The sequence below is a fragment of the Mytilus edulis genome, chromosome 11 (genome assembly GCF_963676685.1).
Source record: "Mytilus edulis chromosome 11, xbMytEdul2.2, whole genome shotgun sequence".
NCBI classification, from domain to species: Eukaryota; Metazoa; Mollusca; class Bivalvia; order Mytilida; family Mytilidae; genus Mytilus; species Mytilus edulis.
The window spans coordinates 56,710,731-56,735,723 of record NC_092354.1 but is presented as its reverse complement, the minus strand read 5'-3'; the positions used below and the strand labels follow the sequence as shown (position 1 = coordinate 56,735,723).

The following is a 24,993-nucleotide window of genomic DNA, read 5'->3' as shown; positions in this document are numbered from 1 at the left end:
ATTTATACTGATGTTTATCTATATAATGTATTATGTTTAATTGTAAAATACTAACATTAATGTAATATTTTATTATATATTCTCCCTGGATGTTTAATAAATAATGTACAGGGATACTTAGCCCAATTCTGTAAGCTAAGTAAATTGTTAAACAGCATTTAGTGCAATAAAGATGATTTAATTGTTTCAAACAAAAAAAGTTGTTTATTGAGTGCGCGCATACTTCATATTTCATACTTTCATATTTTTTTTAATATCATTCCAAGGTAGCATGTTAAACGAAGCAAAATAAGAAGTTCTTGTAATTAAAACACATTTCATGTTTGTTTCCATGGCTATTCAATGATGTGTTGTTGTTTTTTTATTATCATTAATTTTTGCTGAACACCTTTTATCGAAGTATTGTTAGGGAAAATATGCAATCATGTATGGTAACTTTTGAATTTGGATTAATAATTGGGCTTAATATTGGCTTTTTTTCTTAGTAATTTTCGATAATCCACAAACTGGTTACGAAAAGTAGATCTAGTGTTATAAAAATACGATGAAATAAGATAACTTTCGTTCACAGATTTCAAATTATCTATACATATATATATATATATATTATAGTTTATTTTCTTTTTTTTTAAATAATGTAGCTGATCAGCAACCTTCGGTTTCAAAATTTCACTGTCAGTGTCAATTGTTCCGCTTTACACAAAGTCATTTCTGATTCAATTACCAAGTATATAATCTAATGTTGCAGAACAGAACTGTATATAACTGAGTCGGTAAACTTTGAAAGTAATATGATTACAGACATTTAAATATGAATTGAATGTAACATAACTATTGAAGTGGAACGCGTTTAGTATATTTCAATTAATGCACCAAAAATAGCAAATGAACTCCACGTCACAGTAATGTTAAATTCAGATCAATTTTAAATGTCTGTAGTCATGTAATTGATAAACAAATCATATGAATGGGAATTTACATTTTCAACTAATAATCCATTACTCCATATGTATATGTAGGTTGTATTGTCTATCTATGACTATATGATTGTGAAAAGGGATTTACAATATTAAAAACAAGTTGTGAGTATACCTTTTGTTTTCTTGTTGGTCGTTAGTACCTTTTTTATTTTGGCAGTAGGAACGGACTAATAAGTTGCTGTTGGGGCAAATTAGGGAAGTGCCTTCAACATTAACCGACATTTCGATATGTGTATTAAGCATTTTCAAACAGTATTTAAATATATATTAAACATGCCAACATTTTAAAAATATATATAGGTTTATATAATTTTGGACTCATTTAGATGTAATTATTATCAGTATTGTTCGCCAACTCGAAATTAATCAAACAAAATATAAGATCTGAATTATTATCAAATTTGTTGAATTTCAAAAATATGAAAAAGTGAGATGAAAATATCAATACCTAATCAACAAATTAATCAAATGTGTTTTTCATTCAAATGCATGCAAATACTTTCATGATAACATACATTTTTCTTTTCACCATTCATTTAAGATTTCAATAACTTTTTAAAGCATGCTCTTTAAATTTTATTAAATCTATTGAGCCACACCAATATAATTTCTTCTACTACATAAATTGGGATGATCAAGCGATTTTCAAAGTTAAATTAAAAAAAAACTAGCAAATTGTTTATGTTGTCATTTGTATAAATTTCCTGTTTACAAATTTTGAATTTTTCGAAAAACTAAGGATTTTCTTATCCTAGGCATAGATTACCTTAGCCGTATTTGGCACAACTTTTTGGAATTTTGGATCCTCAATGCTCTTCAACTTTGCACTAGTTTGGCTTTATAAATATTTTGATATGAGCGTCACTGATGAGTCTTATGTAAACGAAACGCCTGTCTGGCGTACTAAATTATAATCCTGGTACCTTTGATAACTATATATTATAACTAATTAGGCTAAGTTTGAAAAGTAAAGGCGAGCGATTATATTTGTGTTTTTTTAAACATAATATTCTAGGTTTTTGACAAAATAATCAAAACCAGATAGTATGAAACTTTGAATTTCCCTTAATTCATCGTGTTTCCCCCTGTTAATTAACACATGTAATGTCCACTTTTAATTGCAGCATATTTATGACTTCTTGTATTAACGTCACATAGTTTTTTGGGGGTTTGTGCTATTTGTTGTTTATGTGTGTACTTTTTAGGTTTGTGTGTTATATTGATTGTTTGTCTGTATTTCAGTCGTTTTAGTCATGGTTTTTGTTTTTTTTGGAACATCTTTGTTCTTTGTCGTTTTTGCACTTTTAAATAAATAAGATGAGGAGTGAATGTCAATGAAACAACTCTCCGTCTAAGTCATAATGTATTCATAGTTAACAATTATAGGTCAAAGACTTCAACCCAAAAATTTTCCTCACAACAATGAGCAAGCTATAAAGGGCTCCAAAGTAACTAGTGTAAAACAATTTAATGCCTAGGTCACACATTCACGGATTTGACGCTTGATTAGCTACGGATACGATCCGTCATCATTCGTGGCAATCTGTATTAGTCTGTAGATATCCATATTGTTGCCGTAGTCAAACGTAGTAGATCGCATTAGTACTTGTATATCCTTGACAATTTTTGAACATGCGCAAAATTTGACCACGGATCAAACGACCGTAGTAACTCTTTACTAAACAGTATAAGACCATACTAATCCGTTATAGTCCCTATCAAAACCGTATTAAACCGTATTCGTAGGCCAGAATGATTTCTACGGCTAGTTTCGGAAAACTACATACTAGTACGGTTACACCACGTATTGATAAGGATACAATACGATTTGGGACGAATGTGTCACGTAACGGCACAATTTTATTACGTTGCAATACGGATTGCTAGGTATTCAGACAGGGTTCTGAAAGTCTATAACGGTTTAGTACGTTACAACACGAATACTTTGGATTCTTTTATTTTTCGTTGGTACCAATTTTCGTGGATTGCGGAAACCTGGGATTTTCATGGATATTTGATTTCGTGGTTCTGCCAACGTCTAGATACATCTACTGCTGCTTGCAATTAAATGGCTGGAATTGGATATTGATATGGCACAAAATGACAGAGCAGGGGCGAGATTCTTGATGACAGACGTAGAGATGACAGGAGGCAGAGTAGATGGTAGACTAGAGATTGACTTCCCTATCCGTGGCCAGTTTGAGCCCTCATGACTCAAATGTGTGCGGGACAATGAGCTACATTTCAGAAATTTGAAAGTAGTCCTAAATATGTTTCAAGATGTGGAGCAGGATCTGCTTACCCTTCCGGAGCACCTGAGATCACCCCTAGTTTTTGGTGGGGTTCGTGTTGTTTATTCTTTAGTTTTCTATGTTGTGTCGTGTGTACTATTGTTTTTCTGTTTGTTTTTTTCATTTTTAGCCATGGCGTTGTCAGTTTGTTTTAGATTTATGAGTTTGACTGTCCCTTTGGTATCTTTCGTCCCTCTTTTCAAGAACTGCTATATGTCGTTGGTCTGAGGATTACGAATAAATATAGAAATAATGAATAACAAGTAAATTATAGAAATGTGACGGTCGTACTATTCCGTACGATATATAATACGATGTATTAATAGTAATATTACTCATTCTGAACAACCATAATTTATTTATCATACTTATACACAAACAGTATTTCTTTATACAATTTTAACTTTCACATTTGACTGTTTAAGTATATATATATTCTTTTATATGTTATCTCATCCGAAATTTTATGCATTTTAATGCATTTTTATTTTTTGTTATTATGTATTTTATTATTTTAACTTCTCTGTAATCTTTGTATTATCATGGTTTTATGAAAATAAACTAACTATCTTGTTTCACCCGTTCTCATTCGTACTAACCTTTAATTATACCGTAGCCAACCGTTGTTTATCCTCAGTACATACGTCACGATACGTACCATTGCGTACTAAACCGTGTCATTTCCGTATTTAACCGTGTTTTACCGTAAGAACCCGTGGTCATACCGTTGTGCATCCGTATTGGATCCGTATCAGACTACGGAAACTGCATTTCCGGGATCATCCGTGAGATTTTATCCGTAGCGGATCCGGCTAGGTGATCCGTTAATGTGTGACCTAGGCATACTATAAATCTACATGCAAAACCAGAAACACCAACAAACTACTGAATAACAGACTCCTTATTTAGTACAGGTGGATACAAATGCAGCGGGTATATATAGTTTTATTCCGCCGGCAAACGATAATGCAGTTGAAAGCAACACTTCTCATCCACCTGTCTTTCTTTATTCTCTATAAAAAAATGACATGATTTTGTGAAGAACCGTCTTTGACTTTGATAGGAAATCTGTGTGTTACTAAAAACAGTTTAAAATGTCACTTTATGCGTTGACTTAAACGCTCATGCAATCGCCTTTTCGTTTCTAAATGTTTACAAAACAAAACGGTGTGGAAAATATAACAGATTACTTTTCCGAATGCCGGAAGCGGGAATATTTTAAAAAATATATATATATAGTTTATCGAATATATATGCAAGCAAAGTTGTTTGACAAAAATGAATGGCGGACATTTTGGACTTGGATAAACATATTTGAATTTTTTGAAGGGACACGAATCTCGTGTTGTGATGCATGTGATGGGCTAACTTAAAAACCCTGAATAGTTGTTTCAATTCAAATAGAACCCGATATCCACGAATTCCAACCATCTTATATATTTCCTTTCAACATTTATCTTAATAAAAAGTTGAATGAAAATTTTCATGCGGGCATTGATACATGTATGTTGTGGTAAAATACTAAAACTGGCTTGATAGATTTATATAATTGTTTGCATCAAATAGAGAAATACTAAGCATTAAATTTAACGTACCAACTGAGACTTAGCAGGCGTATGAATTAATATATATACCTTATCATCGACTTTTTTTGGCCAGTCTTGTTGCAGAGGAACTGGGTCATATTCTATTACATTGTTGGTTTCTAGTTGGAGTTGTTTTGAAGTCCTTTTACTGCCTACATGTATCAACACCTTTGGTAATATAGTTTCTGAGCATTTTAGCAGTCGATGAATACATGTATCTCAGGGCTTGTTTTTCGAATAGGAATTGTTTACGTTTGTTGGGCAAAAATTAAATATGACTGGACTGCTTAAAGATATAAGAATATGTAATTAGATATTTGTAATTTTTATGAAGTAATGCATGCCAATCAATCAACATCACGTTGTTACTAGATAATCATCAACAATGATTAAAGACACCCAACGTACGTGTAAAAAAATATTAAAAATATTTCTTGAACTGTAATTTATCTTCGTTATTTGTTCCATATCTGATAGTTGCCTCAATGATATTTATAACACAACACGTTAGTTAATGATACACAAATTTGACTTATTTCGTGCGTCCAAACTGGTAAAGCGATTTATCAGCTCCCACCATATGTAAGCCAGGGATTTTTAATTAGGAACGGTATTGAGCTATACGAACAAGATTTACATATTAAAAAGAAAAGCCAATTTCATCTAAGGTCAATTTCGGCTGATGGACTAAGTGAAGCTTAGCATAATTATCCTAATACTTAGTGTGTTTCCTAAAAACAATCAATACATGTACGATTCAAATGAACACGTCATACATAACTATTATAACACATGGTTTTTAAGCCATGTGAAATCATATGTATTTATTAAAAATTGAAATTATTATGGGTTTTTAGAATTAAAGGTAACAAAGTCTACTCTGTTTCACAGAAATAACGATGGCGATGCAAAATTTTGGTAATCAAGGTACAGGCCCTAATCCTTATGAATTACCAGCTGGAAAAGAATACCACATATTTATAGCATGTTGTGGACTAGATAGTAGGAAAGGAAAATGGCTAATGGAACAACTTGAAAGCCGATACCCTTTTCGCTGTGTCTATCATGAGCGGGATTTCCGTCCTGGTGCAATGATTGTTGATAATATGAGAGAATATATGGACAAGAGTGTCAAAGTATTGCTGTTACTGAGCAACGGATTCTTTCAAAGTTACTACTGCAAACTTGAGGAAACATTTGCTATATCCTTATCAGATGAAGCAGGACAAAACTGTATTATTCCTGTTTTATTGGAAGACGTACCTTTGCCGCCAGTATTACGTCACATGACATATATTGATGCAAGACTACCAGGAGATGTAGTTGCACAAATTCGTGAAGCCTACTGTAGGACAGGTATTTTTGTTTTTAGAAAATATGATATCCACTAAAGTGAATAAATAAATAAAAATACAATGAAAAAAATGACAGAAGATTTTTTTTACATGTTACTGTTGAACAAAAGATGCCATCATCATAAATACATTCAGACTCAATCAAATTTTTAATCAAATAAAGACACCTTGATATATATTTAAGTAGAATATACTATAAAGTGCATATAAAGGACCATATACAAGTCTTCAACTCTGATAATGTGTAATGTATATATGAACATGTAAGAAAATGTTAAGTTAATTTTGAAATAGCAGATAATATGCGGATAAGAAGTTGTGGTATCATTTCCAATGAGACAACTCTTAACAAGAAAAAATGAAATTAAAGTAAACAATCATGAACAATCTTTGTGAGGATAAAGGAATAGAAATAAAAGACCGCCAAATTCATTAAAAGAGGGACGAAAGATACCAAATGGACAGTCAAACTCATAAATCGAAAATAAACTGACAACGACATGGCTAAAAATGAAAAAGACAAACAGACAAACAATAGCGCACATGACACAAATGTAGATTCTGTACTTTGAACTTTGTTAACGGACGTCTATTATTTGATTTCTTTTGATTTAAAGAACAAATATTACTGAACTCTAACGAACTTCCCGAATTGTACTTCCTCGTCTGTGTTGGAATAGACCCAATAATTAATCGATAGAAAAGTTACGAAGTTCACGGTTTAGTGGGGAAATGGTCTTGACTTAGGACATATTTTCAAAACAATATTATGTTATGTATATTATACTAGTATATAATGCTTTATTGAATAAATCATATGGATATTACGACAGAAATAGGATACGTTGCAAAACATTGAAACACATTTTGATAACAGAATTTCACCACAGAATATGATCAAATAATTAACAATCCAATAAATCTACATTACAAAATAGATATAAAATCCTATGCTTTAATTTAATATTGTAAACCCAATAATGAGTTGAAATATTTAGAACAATAAGCTCTAACTATTTCTTATTCCTATATATATATGTATAGGAAATATAGTATAAACAGTATGAACACATTTTTATAATCAATATTGATTTCAAGAGTTCACACTGTGTATACATTTCTTTTACAGCTCATCAGATTGGCCTTTCTCCAAGTTTATGTCATATTGGAGGTATGTAGAGACAAATTATAATTACGCCATTGGTATAAGAAAATCGATTAAATGAATTTAAATATACTACTGTTATAGTATATATTTCATGAATAATACCCGTAATAATAATTTATCGACCATATGCAAACTATTGTACATGTAATAACAAAAAAGAAGGAGCGTACTGTTACCATAACAATACAAAATTAAAATACGCTTTGAACAAACAAACACGTCACGTACACAACTTATACTTCTGTTCATTACAAGTTTAATCAGTTCGGTCCTGGTTTGAAATACCGAATTCGTAATTATGATTAAATGACAGTAATTCATTTGCAAAAGTTAAACAAAAAACCTCAAATGAAACTCGGAAAGTCGCTTATCAAATGTCAAAATAAAACACCGATCGAAAAGAAAAACAAATATCAAAGTTCTGAAATGATAGCAATGTCATTATCATGCACCTGTAAATAGTATTGACATGTCTGAAATATCAACGTCGATCTTTGAGTATATTTTATACAAAATATGTTTTAGGTGACGATAATGGAAAACGCATTGGTATCGTAGAGGGCCATCACAGTTCATTGTGCGTTTGTGGTTGTCGTTGGAAATTTGAAGACTTCAATCTTAATTATACTCACTTTGATGAAGATACTAAGCAACATGCAAGTTAAATTATTTTATTCATGTAGAATCTAATGTGCTACTGACACATCAAACCTCGCACATAATTCATATAGGGATGACAATGTGTGAACAAAAACTAAATAACGAGATTAAATAGCAAAATAGAGGTACAGAAGTCAACATTGTCTCAATCATTATACAAAACAAACAACTTTATCTGTAAAAACAATGGAATATATAAAAAAAATCATAAGCATAAATGAAGCAAAGCACAATTATACGGGACGCCGAATGGGACTCTTGTGGGTTTGTACAAAATTCAATTCTGTCATAACAAAATCATTTTTGACTTACAAAACTATGTGATACAAACTTGTTTTATGAGAACTTCAATTTTGTGATGACAAAATTAAATTTTGTCAAATAGGTATGCAAATATATACTTATTTGCATACAAAATTGACTTTTGGGACACAAAAAATAAATTTTCACTTCTGTTTAACAAAACTCAAATTTGTCTACACAAAATTGAATTTTGTCATGACAAAAATGAATTTTGTCTACAAAAATGAATTTTGTCTACAAAAATGAATTTTGTCATTACAATTGACTTTTGTTGCACACTGACATTGACTTTTGTGTTAAATTTTCACTTCTGTTGAACAAAACTCAATTCTGTCTACACAAAAGTAAACACAAAATTGAATTTTGTGACAAAATATCAGTTTTGTATGCAAATTAGTTCACAGAATCCAAACTAAACTAATTTGCCTACCAAATTGACTTTTGTCGCCCAACTTTCAAATTAGGTAACAAAAGTAAAGTCTATGTTACAAAAATGAATTTTGTCATGACAAAAGTAACTTTTGTCCACTGAAAGATAATTTTGCATGACAAAATTTAGTATGCTACAAATTTTGTTAAACTGAACTAATTTTTGTTGAACAAAACTCACTTTTGTCCGTACAAAATTGAATTTCGAGTACAAAATCACATAAGTCCCATTCGGCGCCCCGTACAATTATGGGTTGTATAAGTTCTGAGCTACCTGAAAGGGATATTGCCAAAAATACAATAAACAATACATGTCATGATAAACAAACACAAAAAGCAACATTAAACCACGTTATTTTAAGTCTAAGTAGCAGATGCTATGATGCCGTCAGTAAATTTTTTGAATGATGCTTATTAATGTGGCTTGGTTACATTTCGACCCTCGTTTGTCAACTAAACACAAACAAAATGTGCACGATAAATAAAGGCAACAGTAGTATACCGCTGTTCAAAACTCATAAATCCATGGACAAAAAACAAAATCGGGGTAACAAACTAAAACCGAGGGAAACGCATTAAATATAAGAGGAGAACAACGACACAACACCGAAACGCAACACACACAGAAACGGACCAAGCAACAGACAAAACACCACGAGAATAACAAATATAACATCAAAACCAAATACATGAATTTGGGATAGACAAGTACCGTGCCACGTCTTATCTCAAAAATAAGAGAAAACACAAACGACTCAACGTTAAAATGCAACACACACACAGAAACGAACAATATTATAACAATGGCCATCTTCCTGACTTGGTACAGGACACTTTTAAAGGGGAATAAAAGTGGTGGGTTGAACCTGGTTTTAAGGAAAGACCTCGCACTTTAATGGCAAAGTTAAATATAACATTGAAATGACAACATAATATTACAGGACTACAATACAAATAAAAAGGAGATCATATTAGACAAAGAAAAGCATGATTAATAGATAACAAAAAGCATCAGGTTTAAAATTCAATATGCCAAAAACGCGTTTTGTCCACACAAGACTCACTAGTGACGCCCAGATATAAAAGATCGAAAGTGAAAAAAGTACAAAGTTGTACAGCACTGAAGATCACGAGTGTGTCTAGTTATTTTTCTATAAAATATGTATTTTAACGATATTTATATTTTTGCAGATTGAAGAAATGTGTTTCGATGCCACTGAGACCCTAAATTCTAAACCTGGTATGAGATTTTATGGGTACTTTACACAGCGACGGGAGTTTATAGGAGTTTTCCTTGCATGTCTAATATACAGCGCTTTGGTCGTTGGGATATATCTGACATACGTACAAGCTACTAACCGATCTTTCGATGGAACGGATGTGTATGTTCCTATCATTGTAGGGGTATCATTACTTCCGACTGTTTACTTCTTAGTTGCTGGCTATATAGGTTCAAAAGTAAGATTTTTAAGCACGATATAATCTCAGTGCAGTACATTTCATTTTATATTTAAACTAATTTATAGTTTCGTTGAAAGTCTGATTACCTTTGACCGTGTACATGTCCGTACGTCTGCATGTCCCAAAATTAGTTTCCGTTATATAACTTTAGGATAAACCAAATATTATTACATTTTTACACAATGCTGAACATGCTGAATGAATCAACAAATATCAAATTTGAACTCGGTAGCGTCTCGTTTATAGTTCGAAAGTTAAGACACTTAAAATGATGTAAAATGGTTCACTGTTTTTGTTTCTGTTCTCTAACTTAATAAAAATATCGACAAAATATATGGTATGAAAACTTATACACAATGCGTATTACCTCAAAACTCAGATTGAGTTCGAATTTGGGTGGCGTCACTTTTTCCGTTCTCAAGTGTTGCACCTTTATACTAGTATATGCAAGTTGGAGCATCGTCTGTCTGTGGCCCATGAACACATTCTAAATTTATAAAGCAATATTTGTCATGAAGCTGTACTGGTTTCTATGAATAATCAGGGGTCGCATTTAAGCTTTTTTTGTTGGTGTACTGGCCAGTCGGACCAGTGAACTGAAAATCTACAAAGGTCCAGCAAACAAAATAACATTCCCGTAGATTTTGTTTGTGCTGTTCTGATTGTTTATGAGCAAGTACAGAATTTAACTTAACATTTGAAGATCCAATTACAAAAAATACATTTCTTATCTTATCTAGATGGGTAACTGCAAATTTTTCACATGGTATACAATTCGTTACATTGCGATCGACTATATATATTAACCATTTGCGATCTTTTTCCAAAATATTTGGATATTAACGTTTCCTTTTGCAATTAAATAAACTGTATTCCAATCTTCCTTTTGAATGTCACTTGTTTTAGTTTATTTGACCGGCGGTTTAACTCCTTCCAAAAATTTCCACATTTTATGTTGTTGTGAATGACGCTTACCCGAGATATTAATTAACTGAAACATGTGTAGTACATAGTACCACCCAGTACCATGTAATTGATTTCGCAGGTAATAAAAACGAGAGTCGAATGCAATCTGTGGTTTTTATGGACAAATTTCTCTGGTCTGCATGACCACCAGCTGACAAAATCTACTGGTCCGACGCAAATTCTACTGGTCTCGGACAACCAGACCTGCGCTAATTTCGACCCCTTTTTCTATCCCATCAACACATAGCGCGCATTCGTCTTAGTTGATAGCAAAAAATACCTCTTAAATAACCACAAAGATACAAGTCCCAAACCTACATGTACAGAGAAATTACTTATTTCTCTTCATCAGAAAAATGTTTTAAGTTCTATATTAATTCTTGTCGATCTTCCTGTTTTGATTTTTTTTTTTCTTAAAAAAGTCAAAAATGTAAAATAATTTAGCCTTCTAGTATTTTTTTATTGTATTTTTTTCGTTGTTTGCAGTTGACAAGAAAATATATCGAGACAACATTGTGGAAAATAGTCAAACAACACTACAAGAAATCGAAATGTTTGATGTTTTACGATAATGTACCAGTTGGTTGTTCGCCCGTATCCTTTTGAACCTATATATGATTACGCTGTTAATTACTGAATATTGCATTCACTGGACATTTTTTTTATCTTAATTCACTGGACTTGATTCGAAAATGTATCACAAAATCATTTGTTTTGATCTTGCTATAGGTAAATTAAGAGACGACCAATTTTTATTTGATTATCAAATTTATATTTGACCTATATTCCATATTTGAATTCGAAATAACAGAAAAAAGATGCGAGTTAACAACAGTTACTGATCCTTAGGCGCTAGATGTCTTTTATATTTTGGAATCAATGTCAAATAAAAGTTTGCCTATAATGTTTACAACATTTAGATATGAGAGACAAGTTAACAAATTGCAAAAACTAACTGCATTATCTTCAAAATTAAACTTACATATATTATATTTAAATTAACAAAGTAAAGATGTGTGGACGGAAAACCCGACCAAATTTAGTTTTGATTAGCTACGATACAAAGCCATGTAAGGTAAGTTGGATCAGATTTGTTATTAAATGAATTAAAATTTAATTAAGAGGAAAGCCAGAATAAGCAATAACATTAAAAAGAACACATTTTCAACAATGCTTTTCAAATGAATTACAAAGCAAAAAAACAAAACAAAACAAAAAACAATTAAATTTCAAATATGTTGTTACTATATAGTTACAGACTCAATCCTTTATCATATATATATATACGTTTTTGTTGATCATCTTGGTATACATTGTTTTCAAATGAGATAATTGTTACTAGAGGTGTAACCTCCGTGTTGAGCCTCAACTGGAACAATTAATGACAATCCTGGGAATACGATTTTCTTGAAAGTTGTTTCATTGACCGTAATCATAGTTTGAAAGATGATTGATTTATCAAATATGGGGAAAGTTTTGGCAAAATCAGAAAGCAGAACATTTAAATAATTCAACAAAATGCCTACAAATCGTTGAAGCGACGTTATGTTCTAGTATTTGGTACTTGCATATTTATTCAAGTAGAAATAAAAATGTGTTGTATATAAGTGCCAATGAGACAACTCTCAATTTAAGTCACAATACGTTAAAAAAACAGTAATTGGTCAAAGTACGACCTTCAACACGCAGACTTGGCTCACATCGAACAGCAAGCTATAAAAGTCCTCAAAAAATTAGTATAAAATAATACGAACAGGAAAACCAAAGGTCTTATTTATAAAAAAACCCACAACAACGAGAAACACATATGAACGACACCAATAAGCGACTACCTCTGAAAAATACATGCAATATACAATATATTATTGAAGATTTACAACATGCAGTTATTGACAAATTATACCAACGTTTTTTTAATTTAATTTTAGGAATATGTCCTGCTTTATCTTCGAAATAAGTTTTCAGGGTTCGCAGAGAATCACGAAGCATTTGAGGTACAAATCCATAAATATTTAGCTAATTTGTCTTTTCATTTTTCTGTTGTTTCCGTTATCTTCAAGAAGGTAACAAAAGTTTATCAAGTAACTTTGAAATAGGCCCAATTATATTGACAAAAACATTTCATAACTTGACCTCAAAATTTTATGTCAATACAATAAATGATTTCATGGTGTCAGGCATACATCTTTGAGAATTTTATTTAAAAGCATAACTTTGAATGTCCGAGCATCTACACTTACACTTTGTATGTTCTTTTTTACGGTAATATTCGCCTGTTTAAAATAGACTGTTTTATATCTTATGAAATAGCAAACAACAATTGGTTACGAGATACATAATTGTATTGGTTGCTATGGTTTATTGTAACCTATTTAAGCTCTGTATTTAAAATTTCAGCCTCATGATTGTACTGCTATTGCAATTGTGGCTTCAAATTGGCTATTGTTAAATATTGTGATACTAGGCTTATGAAAAAAGAGACATACATGTGTGGTAAATGTGAAAGGTATACACGAGAGACAAATCTATGTGATAGTTTAACACAGGAGAGACATATCTGTATAACAGGTTTGCATTGGAAAGACATATCTGTGTGATAGATTTACACACCAAAGACATATCTGTGTGATAAGTTAACATTGGGAAAGCACATATGTGTAGTAGGTTTACACATTATATGTATACACAGCTATGTCATAGGTTTTCATATGAAAGAATTATTTCTGTGGAAGGTTAACTTAGGAATGACATTATTAGTTACATAGTGTGCTAGTGACCTAATACGGTACATGTATATATGGAGTCAGTAAATTCCATATGGGGTGAGAGCAAAGCTCGAATCCCCATTTGGAATTTACTGACCCCATATATACCATATTACGTCACTAGCACACTATGTAACGAATTTATCTTACCTACTATCTTAACGTGTAAAATTTAGAGAAAATGAGCAAGTCTTCAATACAGTTACATGATACATGATTAAGAAACTACTTCTTTTGATCCTACAAAAACAGATGCCAACAATGACAACTTGTTAGATATAAATGTGTTTTATGAATTTATTTCACTTTATCATCACTTTCTTCGTCTGTTGAAACCATCAAGATTCTTTCTCAGTACTGTTTTGTTTTTCTAAAGGGACGTAACACCAGTACTAACCGTGTATGAAATAAGCCCCGCCTCCTTATCACCTTATATGGAACATAAAGGGACGTAACTCCTCTACCTAAATAAGCCCCGCCTCCCAACTAATCTAATATTAAATATACACGGTTTCCATGAGGACGATTTTAACCAATCATATTCCTAGAAATGTATAGGAGGTAAGATAAATCTATTTGTGTGCTAGGTTTTCACACGAGATATATTTCTGAGGGAGGGTTTAAACATGATAGACATATATTTGTGATTGGTTCACACAGTAGATATATAAATGGGTGATAGGTTAACACAAGTGAAACACATCTGTGTTAAATGTTTACACAGTAGAGACATAATTATATATGAAATGGGTTTACACAAATGGGACATATCTGTGTCAAATACCTGCACAGAAGTGACGCATGTGTAATACCTCAACACAGGAGAGATCTGTGTGATAGTTTTATCCAGAGAGACATTTCCGTGTGATAACAGTTGATATTTATTGTTTTGGCATATCGATAGCAAAATGTACAAGATGTGTTAAATTTGTATTGCATCTACTACCACTGGTTTGATTCTGGTGTGCTGGTTCGTTATTTTCCGTGGATATCATCAGCTCGGAAGTCAAATCTTTGGTACTTGCATGGGTAGTTACATTTACTTATTATAAAATACCCTAGTTCATGTATTCAGAAAATATTCAGAAACAACGGTTCCAAGTTCTAATGCCAAGATGACAATCAATTAATTTGGCTTTTCTGTTTAGGTTTTTAATATTTTCATATATACCCGTACCTGGTAACTCCTAAAGTAACAGTGTATATACGCATCACTACATTTAAATGTTTAAGTTTGATCGTTACTAATGAAGGTTTAATGTCGGGTTTAATGTCGAGTAGAGCTCCGGATTGTATTATTACCTTTTTAAATGTTTTATAAACAATTATTTATTTCAGGAATGGGCTGATAAACTAATTGAATGTACTATTGCATACTATTCGCATGACATCATCCATTGGGAAGATTTACCAAAATCATCTTACAACAGACACGACACCTGGAAACAACGGGAATGTATATGTCAGCTTGTGGAACCACATCTTAGCGAACTGAGTTTAGGACAGTGTGTGTGGTTTAAATATCTGGGCAAACGCGAACACAAAACATTTTCTAACGGTACCGTAACGTATGGAAGAACAATCATTTTGTAGAACAAGAGAATGAAAATATGTATCTTATACATTTAAATAATAAAGATATTTGATAATTGTCCAATTGTGTTTGATAACAAAAATATAAATTACCTTTGATCGTCATGCACAAAGTACCAAACAAAATATATGCAGCGCCTGAGAAACAGATAAAAGACGTCAAACAAGGCCTAAGGTTAGAATAAAAAAATTAAGACTGAAGAGGATTAAGAGCTTGACATTTTGAATTGAGAAATTTCCATTGATACATGTAACGACTATGTTTATATAGATGACCAACAACAACAAAAGTATTCTACCAATCTTCGTCAATACATTTTAATATATACTTGACATTTCTTTTGGCACCAATTCGATTGTGCTATTTTCATTTCGTTGTAAAAATTATGTTCCTATTTTAATAATTCGGTTGGTGGTTGTGTAATTACACATTTTTTTAGCGCAACATACAAAGCTATTGTTATCAAACACTTTTACACGGGGTTTTTTTTCAGATAAAGCATAGGTCTGTCGGAAAGCTATGGTTATTTGTTTCTCTATAGGTATATTCTGACGACATACGGTACTGTATATCATATCAGCAAAAGTCATACGACATGAAACCAGGTACATGCACATGTCACACACCTTTATGCGCATGTCCTAAACCAAGTATCTCGACTGTATTCAATCTGACATGTTGATTTTTTTCGTTTATCAAAATGTTGTCAACAACATTTGCTTACATTCACGTCATTTCGATCCTGGTTAAACGTCTATTTTTATAGTGTGTAGGTAAAGGGTTTCAAAAATCTATTTCCATATAAATATCTTTATCTTGCTGTTCGATATGAGCCAAGGCTCCGTGTTGAAGACCGTACTTTGACCTATAATGGTTTACTTCTATGAATTGTGACTTAGATGGAAAGTTGTCTCATTGTCACTCATACCACACCTTCTTGTATCTTTATAACAAATAAACTAGGCATATTGCTCTGAGAACGTTCTATTGTTGGAGACTCTTGATGTCTTTTAGGTCCTTTTAGTTATAGGTTGACGATTAATTCTTTGGCTTCATATCACAAATAGAAGTTTGTATTTCATATCAGATTAAACCACAAAAGGTAACAGGGGTATATAACTATGGTCCCCAAAGAAAATATCACACCCTGCATTTGCAAGAGAAAAAAATAGAAAAAATTTTAGAACCCCTCCCCCCCCCCCTCCCCATCTTATTTCCTCACTTACTATTAATGAACTGCGCACAGAAAAGTGTCATATCAACAATGATCTTGTTATAAAAATAACAAGAATAGACAAGTCACGAAGATATGCATTGGAATTTACATTTAGAAACGTTATAAATATAATTTTTCTATCGGATTCTTGTATATTTTGCAATAATTAAAAGTTAAAAGCGTACCCTATATGGAAAACAAATAAAGTTAACTTAAATATGGACAATGCAAATTCGAGAACATCTCTGTCTGTGTAGCTGTTTGCTGATCTTTGGTAGTTTGTGTCGTTTTTTTTTCCATCTGTAACTTTGTTCGGGATGTTTAAATACGCAGCTACGTCTGATCGAAATCAAATGTGTCGTGAAGGTTATGAACCCATGCACAACTCTCTGATGGGTGAACATAATTATAACCTACTTCAAAGCCAAACTTTTGTTCCTTTCAAACATACTTTCATTTCCAGTGATAGTTTAAGTTTCCTGTCCCTCATCCAGGTTGGCCTATATTGCAGAATATACTATTATATATATTTGTATAGGGGCCATCTGCAGGACGCATCCAGTCCGGGTGTTTCTCGCTGCATTGAAGACCCATGATGGCTTTCAGCTGTTTTCTGCTCTATGGTCGGGTTGTTGCCGCTTTGACACATTCTCGATTTCCATTCGAAATTATATTGTATTAATTGTTGTATGAAATAAACAAAATCATATATGTGGTGTCCTTTGATCATAAAATGTCACTCGTAGTGATTTATACCATAAACATAATTAAATGCATACTAGTCCAATAGTAGGGAAGGGTTAAGCACTGACAAACATGATAAAACTCGCCACATTCAATACATGTATGTACCTCTCACGTTGGGACCTGTAGTCCAGTTGTTGTCGTTGGTTCACATGAAATTAAGAATATGTGGAATAATGGCCAATGTGACAACTCTCCACTTAAGACCAAATGACAATCAATGAAGTTAAAATGTCTGTCATATTTGCTTTTTGTAAAAAGAAAAATTTATAAACTTCTCTGCTGGTTTCACATTCTTCATTTGGGGGCATTTATAAATGTCTATACGGTATGGATTTTCTCATTGATGAAGGCTGTACTGTTGCCGATAATATTACATTCACTTTACTCTGGTGGATAGCTGTCTCATTGACAATAATACCACATCTCATTATATATATATATTAAAGTGTAAATAAAACATGTGCATCCGTAATGATCAAAATTGATTGCTTATTAGAATGAAGAGCAAACATACTTTTTATTTATTTAGGGGGTCTCGGTGGTCGAGTGGTCTAAGTAGTTACTACTGTAATCACAAGGCAGTCAATACTGAGGTTGTGAGCTAACACCGCTCATGCAAGTGCATGCGACTCCTATCTTAATTGACTAGGATTGTCAGTTTCCCTATCGAAGGTAGGTGTTTTCTCCTGGCACTCCGGCTTCCTCCGCAAAAAAATGGCCGCCAAGAAATAGCCCAAAAGCGGAACTTAAAATTGGCGTTAAAACACAAAAAATAAAATAAATAATAAATAAATATAATTTATTAAGATGATAATTAATAAAAGTATAATAATACATGCAATACACAAATAATGCGAATAACAAATATTTATATAAATATAAGAACAAATATTTACATATAACATAAAAAAACATGAAATCTTCGTCACTCTAAGCATATTCCATTGAAAAATATCAACAAATAGGTTTCATATCTATCATATTTTGTGCGCATGTCAATGGAAGCTGCAATATGCGCACTAATTGTTCATTAATTGATCTGATAGGGTCTATGCATGCTCCAAATGGCAACAGGAATATGTAAAACCATGCTAGTAAAAATGCTAATGGCCACGCCACAAACCATATAAGAAGAAACCATATGATAGCTGACAGGCAACCTTTAGCCCCGCCTCCTTCACCTTTACCCATAGCTCTTTAACGGTGATTTTCTGAAAAAAGATACCATGTAATGTTAAAATTAATAACCAAGCAATATAGATTTTTGAAGAAAAACAAGACGAATTTGGGAATCAAACAATACGCAAATGGATTAGATCACGAAAAGAAGTGAAGCTGAATTTTTGTTTATAGTATGCAGAATAGCAGTAATTGATTTATGGTACAATGTATCTTTTGAAAACAAATTACGTTGGGTTTTTTTTTCTTCCTTTTCACTCATTCGGCTACTTTTTTTTTTTTTTTATTAAAATCATTATACAGACCACCCTTTTTATTTGGGTCTGGATGAGGCTAACAGAAAAGAGAAAAATGGACAAAAGGCACGGAATGAATAACAAAAAAATAAAGAATAGATCATAACGGGCAAGTTAAATATAAGAAAATAGTTTGAAAATAAAGAAATAAGAAACCCCATTCCGACATTCATTCGTCTATGTTTTTTACTGTCAATTTGTCTAAATTTTATCTCCATATTGTTGTCCAACGTAATTTGCGGTCATGTTATCGTTCATTTTTTGACAGTACATTTGTGTTCTTAAAAAACAATTTCATTTTACAACTGATGGCAAATTTTTACAATACCCCGTACAATAAATTCCACTAGCTGACTGCTTAAGAGGGGGCTAAATTTAGTCATGCTTCAGTGATGCCCTATTTAATTAATCTTAAGTTTCCACAAAAATTATCCACTAAAGGGGGGGATCTAATTTCAAATACAATTGAATAGGACTTTGCATCTGTCCAGTACTCTTTGGCAATTATACATCTAAATATTTGTATGCTTAGTAATATAAAAAAATCGTTGATACATGTATAATGATAAATAGCTTATAATTTAACTTAAACTATTAGTTTATCATGTTTATATGTTTACATCCTTTAAACATATACACCTACATTATACCAGGAAGGATTAAATGTACATCATGTACATGCATATAATTGATATACCTTGACTTTTATTTTTAGATACGAATATATAGTGTTCTGTGCTTTTACGTACTGGTTCAAATACACGAGAAATATATATCAGGATACTGAAATCTGCGTTTCGCTAATTTTCATTGACACAGCTTAACTTATACCAAGTAACTTTTTGTTAAGCATATATAATATTTTAAAAAATGTCTTACACTTTACCATGTTTACTAGTAAAATGAATAATAGGTGACGATGATGAAATTCTTTAATTTACTTTTCAAAAGATGTAGAAGTTTTATGAGTATCTATAAACGATCTTACCTTAAAGTATTATAGTGTTACGTTAAAACAAATACATATTGTATTCTTACTAGTACACAACTCATGTGATGTTTTGTGAATCATTGTCACGTGGGTTCAGATTTTACTATATACTATCATTATAATGTGTCCTTGTAGTATATTTAAAATGATGAATTAAATAAATTGTTATGAATGAAGTGGTTGTGTGTTTGTGATTCACCCAATAAAGACATAGTTTCCGAGGATATCACATCGTTAGTAGCCATAACTCCGGTGCTGGCATAAACATTCCAATATTGTTTGCCTGAAATTTGCCCTTATAAATTTTCAAATTATATAAATTTCCCCTAATGCGAATGCTCTAATTTTGTACCAATTTGTCTATCCTTATTTCCGTTTTGTTTTGATCAGCTGTTACATTTTTAATTTTTAATAGTTTAGGATTTTAGATATTTCGGCCTCGAGCATCACTGAAGAGACGTGTATTGTAGAAGTGTCGCAGTGAAATTGATACTTTTGATTTTATTTTCAAACTGCTTTACAGAAAAACTTAAAAGATAATTTAAAAAGATTTTGTCAAACTGTATGTAACATTTTAATCGTTTAGTCTTAAATCATTTTTTTTTTTGAACATTTTTTTTTTGCGTTCGAAAAAAACAAGAAAATGCACCTTAAAAACACACAAAGAGTGCAAACAAGCTAACGAAGATTGCAAAGAAATCGGTATCATTTAGATATTCAATATTTCTGGGTTTGTTTTTTTTTTTTTTGCCTGCTTAATTCGAACGTCAAGAAAAATACATGACCTTGAACATTGCGAATACCGTAGAAAGTTTACATATATATTTAAGAGATATGACGGTTGCTATTCACTCGAATAAATCTATTTCATGGCTTGACGTTTCCAATTCACGCATAGGGCAACAATCCCGGTACTTTCTAAAAACCAACGCCCTTAATCAGTATGCTTGCGTATCTATAATAAGGGTAAAAAAAAGTCTCCAAGTCATTCGTCTATTCGTCTATTCTCTTTATCATCTTCATTTTTTTTCAATCCACAATGTGCAAAATAATAAAGTGGATTTTTGAAATCATAGAAATATGATGCAAGATGGGTAATCTCGTTTTAAAATATTCCTGGCCTCAAATAATATCAAACTAAAAAAATCTTACTAAAGCATTTATATTTTTAAGGATTATTGCTTTCAAAATATAATTCTATAACAGAAATAAGAGTGGCTTTAAATTTGGAAGATACAATTTAATTGGGTGTAGTTTTAACACTCCTTCATCCTATGTATATGTACATGTATCCCCTTACGTTAAAAAGTATATTTGAACCATCGAAAAATATGAAGTTAACGACACTTTATCTAAAAAGCACTCTTGTCCCTATCTAAAGCAGATATACGTATTTACAATATGATATAATGTAAGTAGATGATTAATAGGAGATGATAATCGACATCTAAATGCACTGATTTATTCTGCCTTCGTGGTAGGTCAAGGATAATTGTCTGATTGTATTCGAATAAAACGCAGTTGATGTAATCATATTTTATGACGGCTCGAGGACAACTATCTGATACAAATAGAACCTTATCTTCAGCGATGACAGGACATTGAGAGGCGTTTTGAATATTCTTTGGAGATTGAGGATGATAATTAGATATATATACAAAGTTGTAGTATGAGCAATGAGACAACTCTCCATCCAAGTTTGTTTTAAATTAAAATATCTGTTCGGTATATGTCAATGAGACTTCAATCAAACGCCCAAACTGATCTGCCGAGTTCTATATAGTTATTACACAGACATAGCTAAAATAACGCGTTCAAAAATATGTACATTGTCAGAATTGTCTAAAACTTGCAGTTAGTTGTTTTATGAGGCTTCACTTTTACCTTGACATTTCCCTTGTGTAAATAAATTTTGTTTGACATTCGAGACATGAGCCGTCTGTTGGTTCTTACCATATCTTATGTTCTCACTTGTTGTTTAGTTATACGGATGAAAAGGGGTTAACGAATATCACTTGGGGTTTGTTTTTATCGCCCAGCGACAAATATTTGAAGCTTAATATATGTAACAGTAATGTCACATAGACTTCTGCAGTATTTTAAATAAAAATAAAAGTAGCCGAGGATAAACGTCAGTGTGGCAGCAAACAAAGACAAAAGACGACAACACTGTGGTCTTGAACGTCCACTTGTATTTTTGTCCATCTGATGAGTTAAGCCTTTTTCAACTAACTTTTATGGTTCGTTCTTATGTTGTACTGTTATACCACTGTCCCAAGTTAGGTTGAGGGTTGGGATCCCGCTAACATGTTTAGCCTCGCCGCATAATGTATGTATGTGCCTGTCCCAAGTCAGGAGCCTGTAATTCAGTGCTTGTCGTTTGTTTATGTGTTACATATTTGTTTTTCGTTCATTTTTTTACTTAAATATGGCCGTTAGTTTTCTCGTTAGAATTGTTTTACATTGTCATTTCGGGGCCTTTTATACCTGACTATGATGTATTGGCTTTGCTCATTGTTGAAGGCCGTACGATGATCTAAAGTTGTTAAATTCTGTGTCATTTTGGCCTACTGTGGAGAGTTGTCTCATTGACAATCATACCGAATTTCTTTTTTTTTTTTTATATTGAACAATGGACAAATGTTTTTACCATATTATAATCCTAGAATTATCTGAATGTGTTTCGGTACAATTTTTTATTGTTGTTTAGTTTTAAGAGGAGATTGTAGTTAACCAGGACTACCTTTCATGTTTCAATACAAGTGAAATACAAAATCAATTCAACAGATTTGTTTACCTTAATAAGTAATAAGTAATAAATTAGGATTCGACAAAAATCATGAAAGAGATTCGAGACTTAGGGCAGCCACATTGATAGGATTATGAATGGCTTGCGTAAAACGAATTAAAGTCAAAAGAAAACATACAATAATTTATTTATAACTTCTGTTTTCTTTTACTGCTAGTATTCGTCCATACAATATTAACGTGAATTTTCAATATAAATCTGATAATTCGCAACTTATCTAAATATAAAAAAGCCAAAGCTTTTATTCTAATTGATGCACATTTTCTTAAATGGGCATGATGGTTAATATAACTGTTAAGATTTCCTCTCGATGTTTGGGACGACATCAAAAGTTCAATGTAGGATAAAAAAAAACTAACTTATTTCATTTTGTTTTTTTCACTGACCCCTACCCCCCTTCTTAACTTAATTTGGTAAAAAATTGTTTGAACAATAAGGATATATATAAAATCGATGTCAATTAAACAAAACGTGCAGCAATTTTGATCCACCCTCCTCCCCCCAAAAAACTATTTGAATTAGGTTTTTTATCCTTCATTGTTTGTTTTTTTTATGTCAAACGATTAATTGCATAATAACTAATTGCTCCATAAATCACGTTTCAAATAAAATCTGATGATCATAGCATCGTTTGAGTGGCAGGCGAATTTTTTTCTTTTTTTTTTCTTTTTGTCAACATTGCAAATCATATATACTCTATCGATATAGATAGATAGATATTTTTATTTTAAAGTACATTTTGGTACATATACATCAAATACAATATATTACAATTTTAAACATAAGCAGTCAATTAACATGTATTTATGATGCACTGTCATTTATGCACGAAAAATTATATGAATAAATTTCAAATCCATTAATCATGTTTATCCTTATTATATCAGAGGCTTAATTCTTATTAGATACAATGTAGTTTCAATATATCAGATGTGTTTGATAATTAAATGATAAAATAAGGATAAAAGTAACTTAATAATTTTGGTTTGATATATTAATAAGAAGATGCGGTATGATTGCCAATGAGACAACTCCCCATGCACAAGAGACCAAATGACACACATATCTACCGCTTTGATTAACTTAATTTGTTCACTCGTAAATATACATTATATAAGTGGTTTCATGGTCTGGTTAAGTCTAGAGTTCTGAAAAAACACTATGATACAGTGAATACGTATGCATCTTACATACCAACGTTCTGAACATTGGTTTACTGCCGTCGCCTATTTTTTTATGGTTATAACAATGGTCAGTTGGTCAATCATTTTATTTTGATGTTATATGTGTTTAGGGTATATCCTAGTAGTGAATAAGTGAAACAAAAGATACCAAAAGGAATTCAAACTCATAAGTCGAAAATAAACTAACAATGTCATTGCTAAACAAGAAATGACAAACAGACAAACAATTGTACGCAAAACATGACATAGGAAACTAAAGACTGTGAATCTCGACACCAGAATTGCAACTTGTACACATCTTATTGTACGCATGTCGGTACTGCTACATATGGATTATAGTCATAATGACATGTCTACTGATAGGCAATTTTGATATACTAGTAACTAACAGTTCGTGTTGCTTAGTCTTTAGTTTTCTATGTTATGTCATGTTAACTATTATTTGTCTGTTTGTCTTTTTCATTTTTAGCCATGGTGTTGTCAGTTTATTTTCAATATATGAGTTTGACTGTCCCTCTGGTATTGTATGCCCCATTTTTTTTAGGACAATTCATAAATACTGATATCCGGAAGAGTTGCACACCTTTTTGCTTACTTAGCTTCTAAAAGATTTTAGATTTTCTCGGTTATCAAAATACATTTCCCTGCTGTTTTGATATGGATTTGGAATATTCATTTACGCAGTCAACTTTAAACAGACACTTACGTATTAATTTATGTTTTTTGCATTCCAAGTTAAAAGCCTGCGTGTATATACCATGTTTGTGTATACGTGATTATCGAATCTAGTCAATAGAAGAGTATATTAAATTCTGATATCTTTTAGTGCATCACTAAAATCTTAAAAACGTTATCGTATGTAGAGATATGAAACACAAACATGTCATCTATGCATGTTTACAATATTTTTTTCATTCTAAAATTGAAAATTTATAAAGTTAAAGATAAGACTTTTCCCGTGATTCCCTAAGCATTGATTAAGTAGACAAAAAACCTTCACCGCAAACTAGATC

The 24,993-nt window shown here is 31.8% G+C and overlaps 1 protein-coding gene and 1 long non-coding RNA gene across 3 annotated transcripts; one reads left to right on the top strand and one right to left on the bottom strand.

The window, feature by feature from the left end:
- The first annotated feature begins 882 nt into the window (after nucleotides 1-882).
- On the top strand, nucleotides 883-15,621 carry LOC139495866 (uncharacterized). 2 transcript variants are annotated; one of them, XM_071284272.1, is made up of 9 exons: nucleotides 883-1,082; nucleotides 5,715-6,213; nucleotides 7,342-7,383; nucleotides 7,906-8,036; nucleotides 9,964-10,230; nucleotides 11,686-11,793; nucleotides 12,212-12,274; nucleotides 13,128-13,193; nucleotides 15,303-15,621. In XM_071284272.1, the coding sequence occupies exons 2-9, from the start codon at nucleotides 5,757-5,759 to the stop codon at nucleotides 15,555-15,557; spliced, it is 1,389 nt and encodes a 462-aa protein (XP_071140373.1). In that variant the 5' UTR covers nucleotides 883-1,082; nucleotides 5,715-5,756; the 3' UTR covers nucleotides 15,558-15,621. The 2 variants fall into 2 exon arrangements, with proteins under 2 accessions (XP_071140373.1, XP_071140372.1); XM_071284271.1 differs by having other exon boundaries at nucleotides 936-1,082; nucleotides 5,749-6,213.
- A 2,685-nt stretch (nucleotides 15,622-18,306) lies between these two features.
- On the bottom strand, nucleotides 18,307-20,103 carry LOC139495865 (uncharacterized). Its single transcript, XR_011657486.1, has 2 exons — nucleotides 19,985-20,103; nucleotides 18,307-18,732 (listed from the first exon to the last, which is right to left on the bottom strand). It is a non-coding gene; the product is annotated as an uncharacterized lncRNA (long non-coding RNA).
- Nucleotides 20,104-24,993: the final 4,890 nt, after the last annotated feature.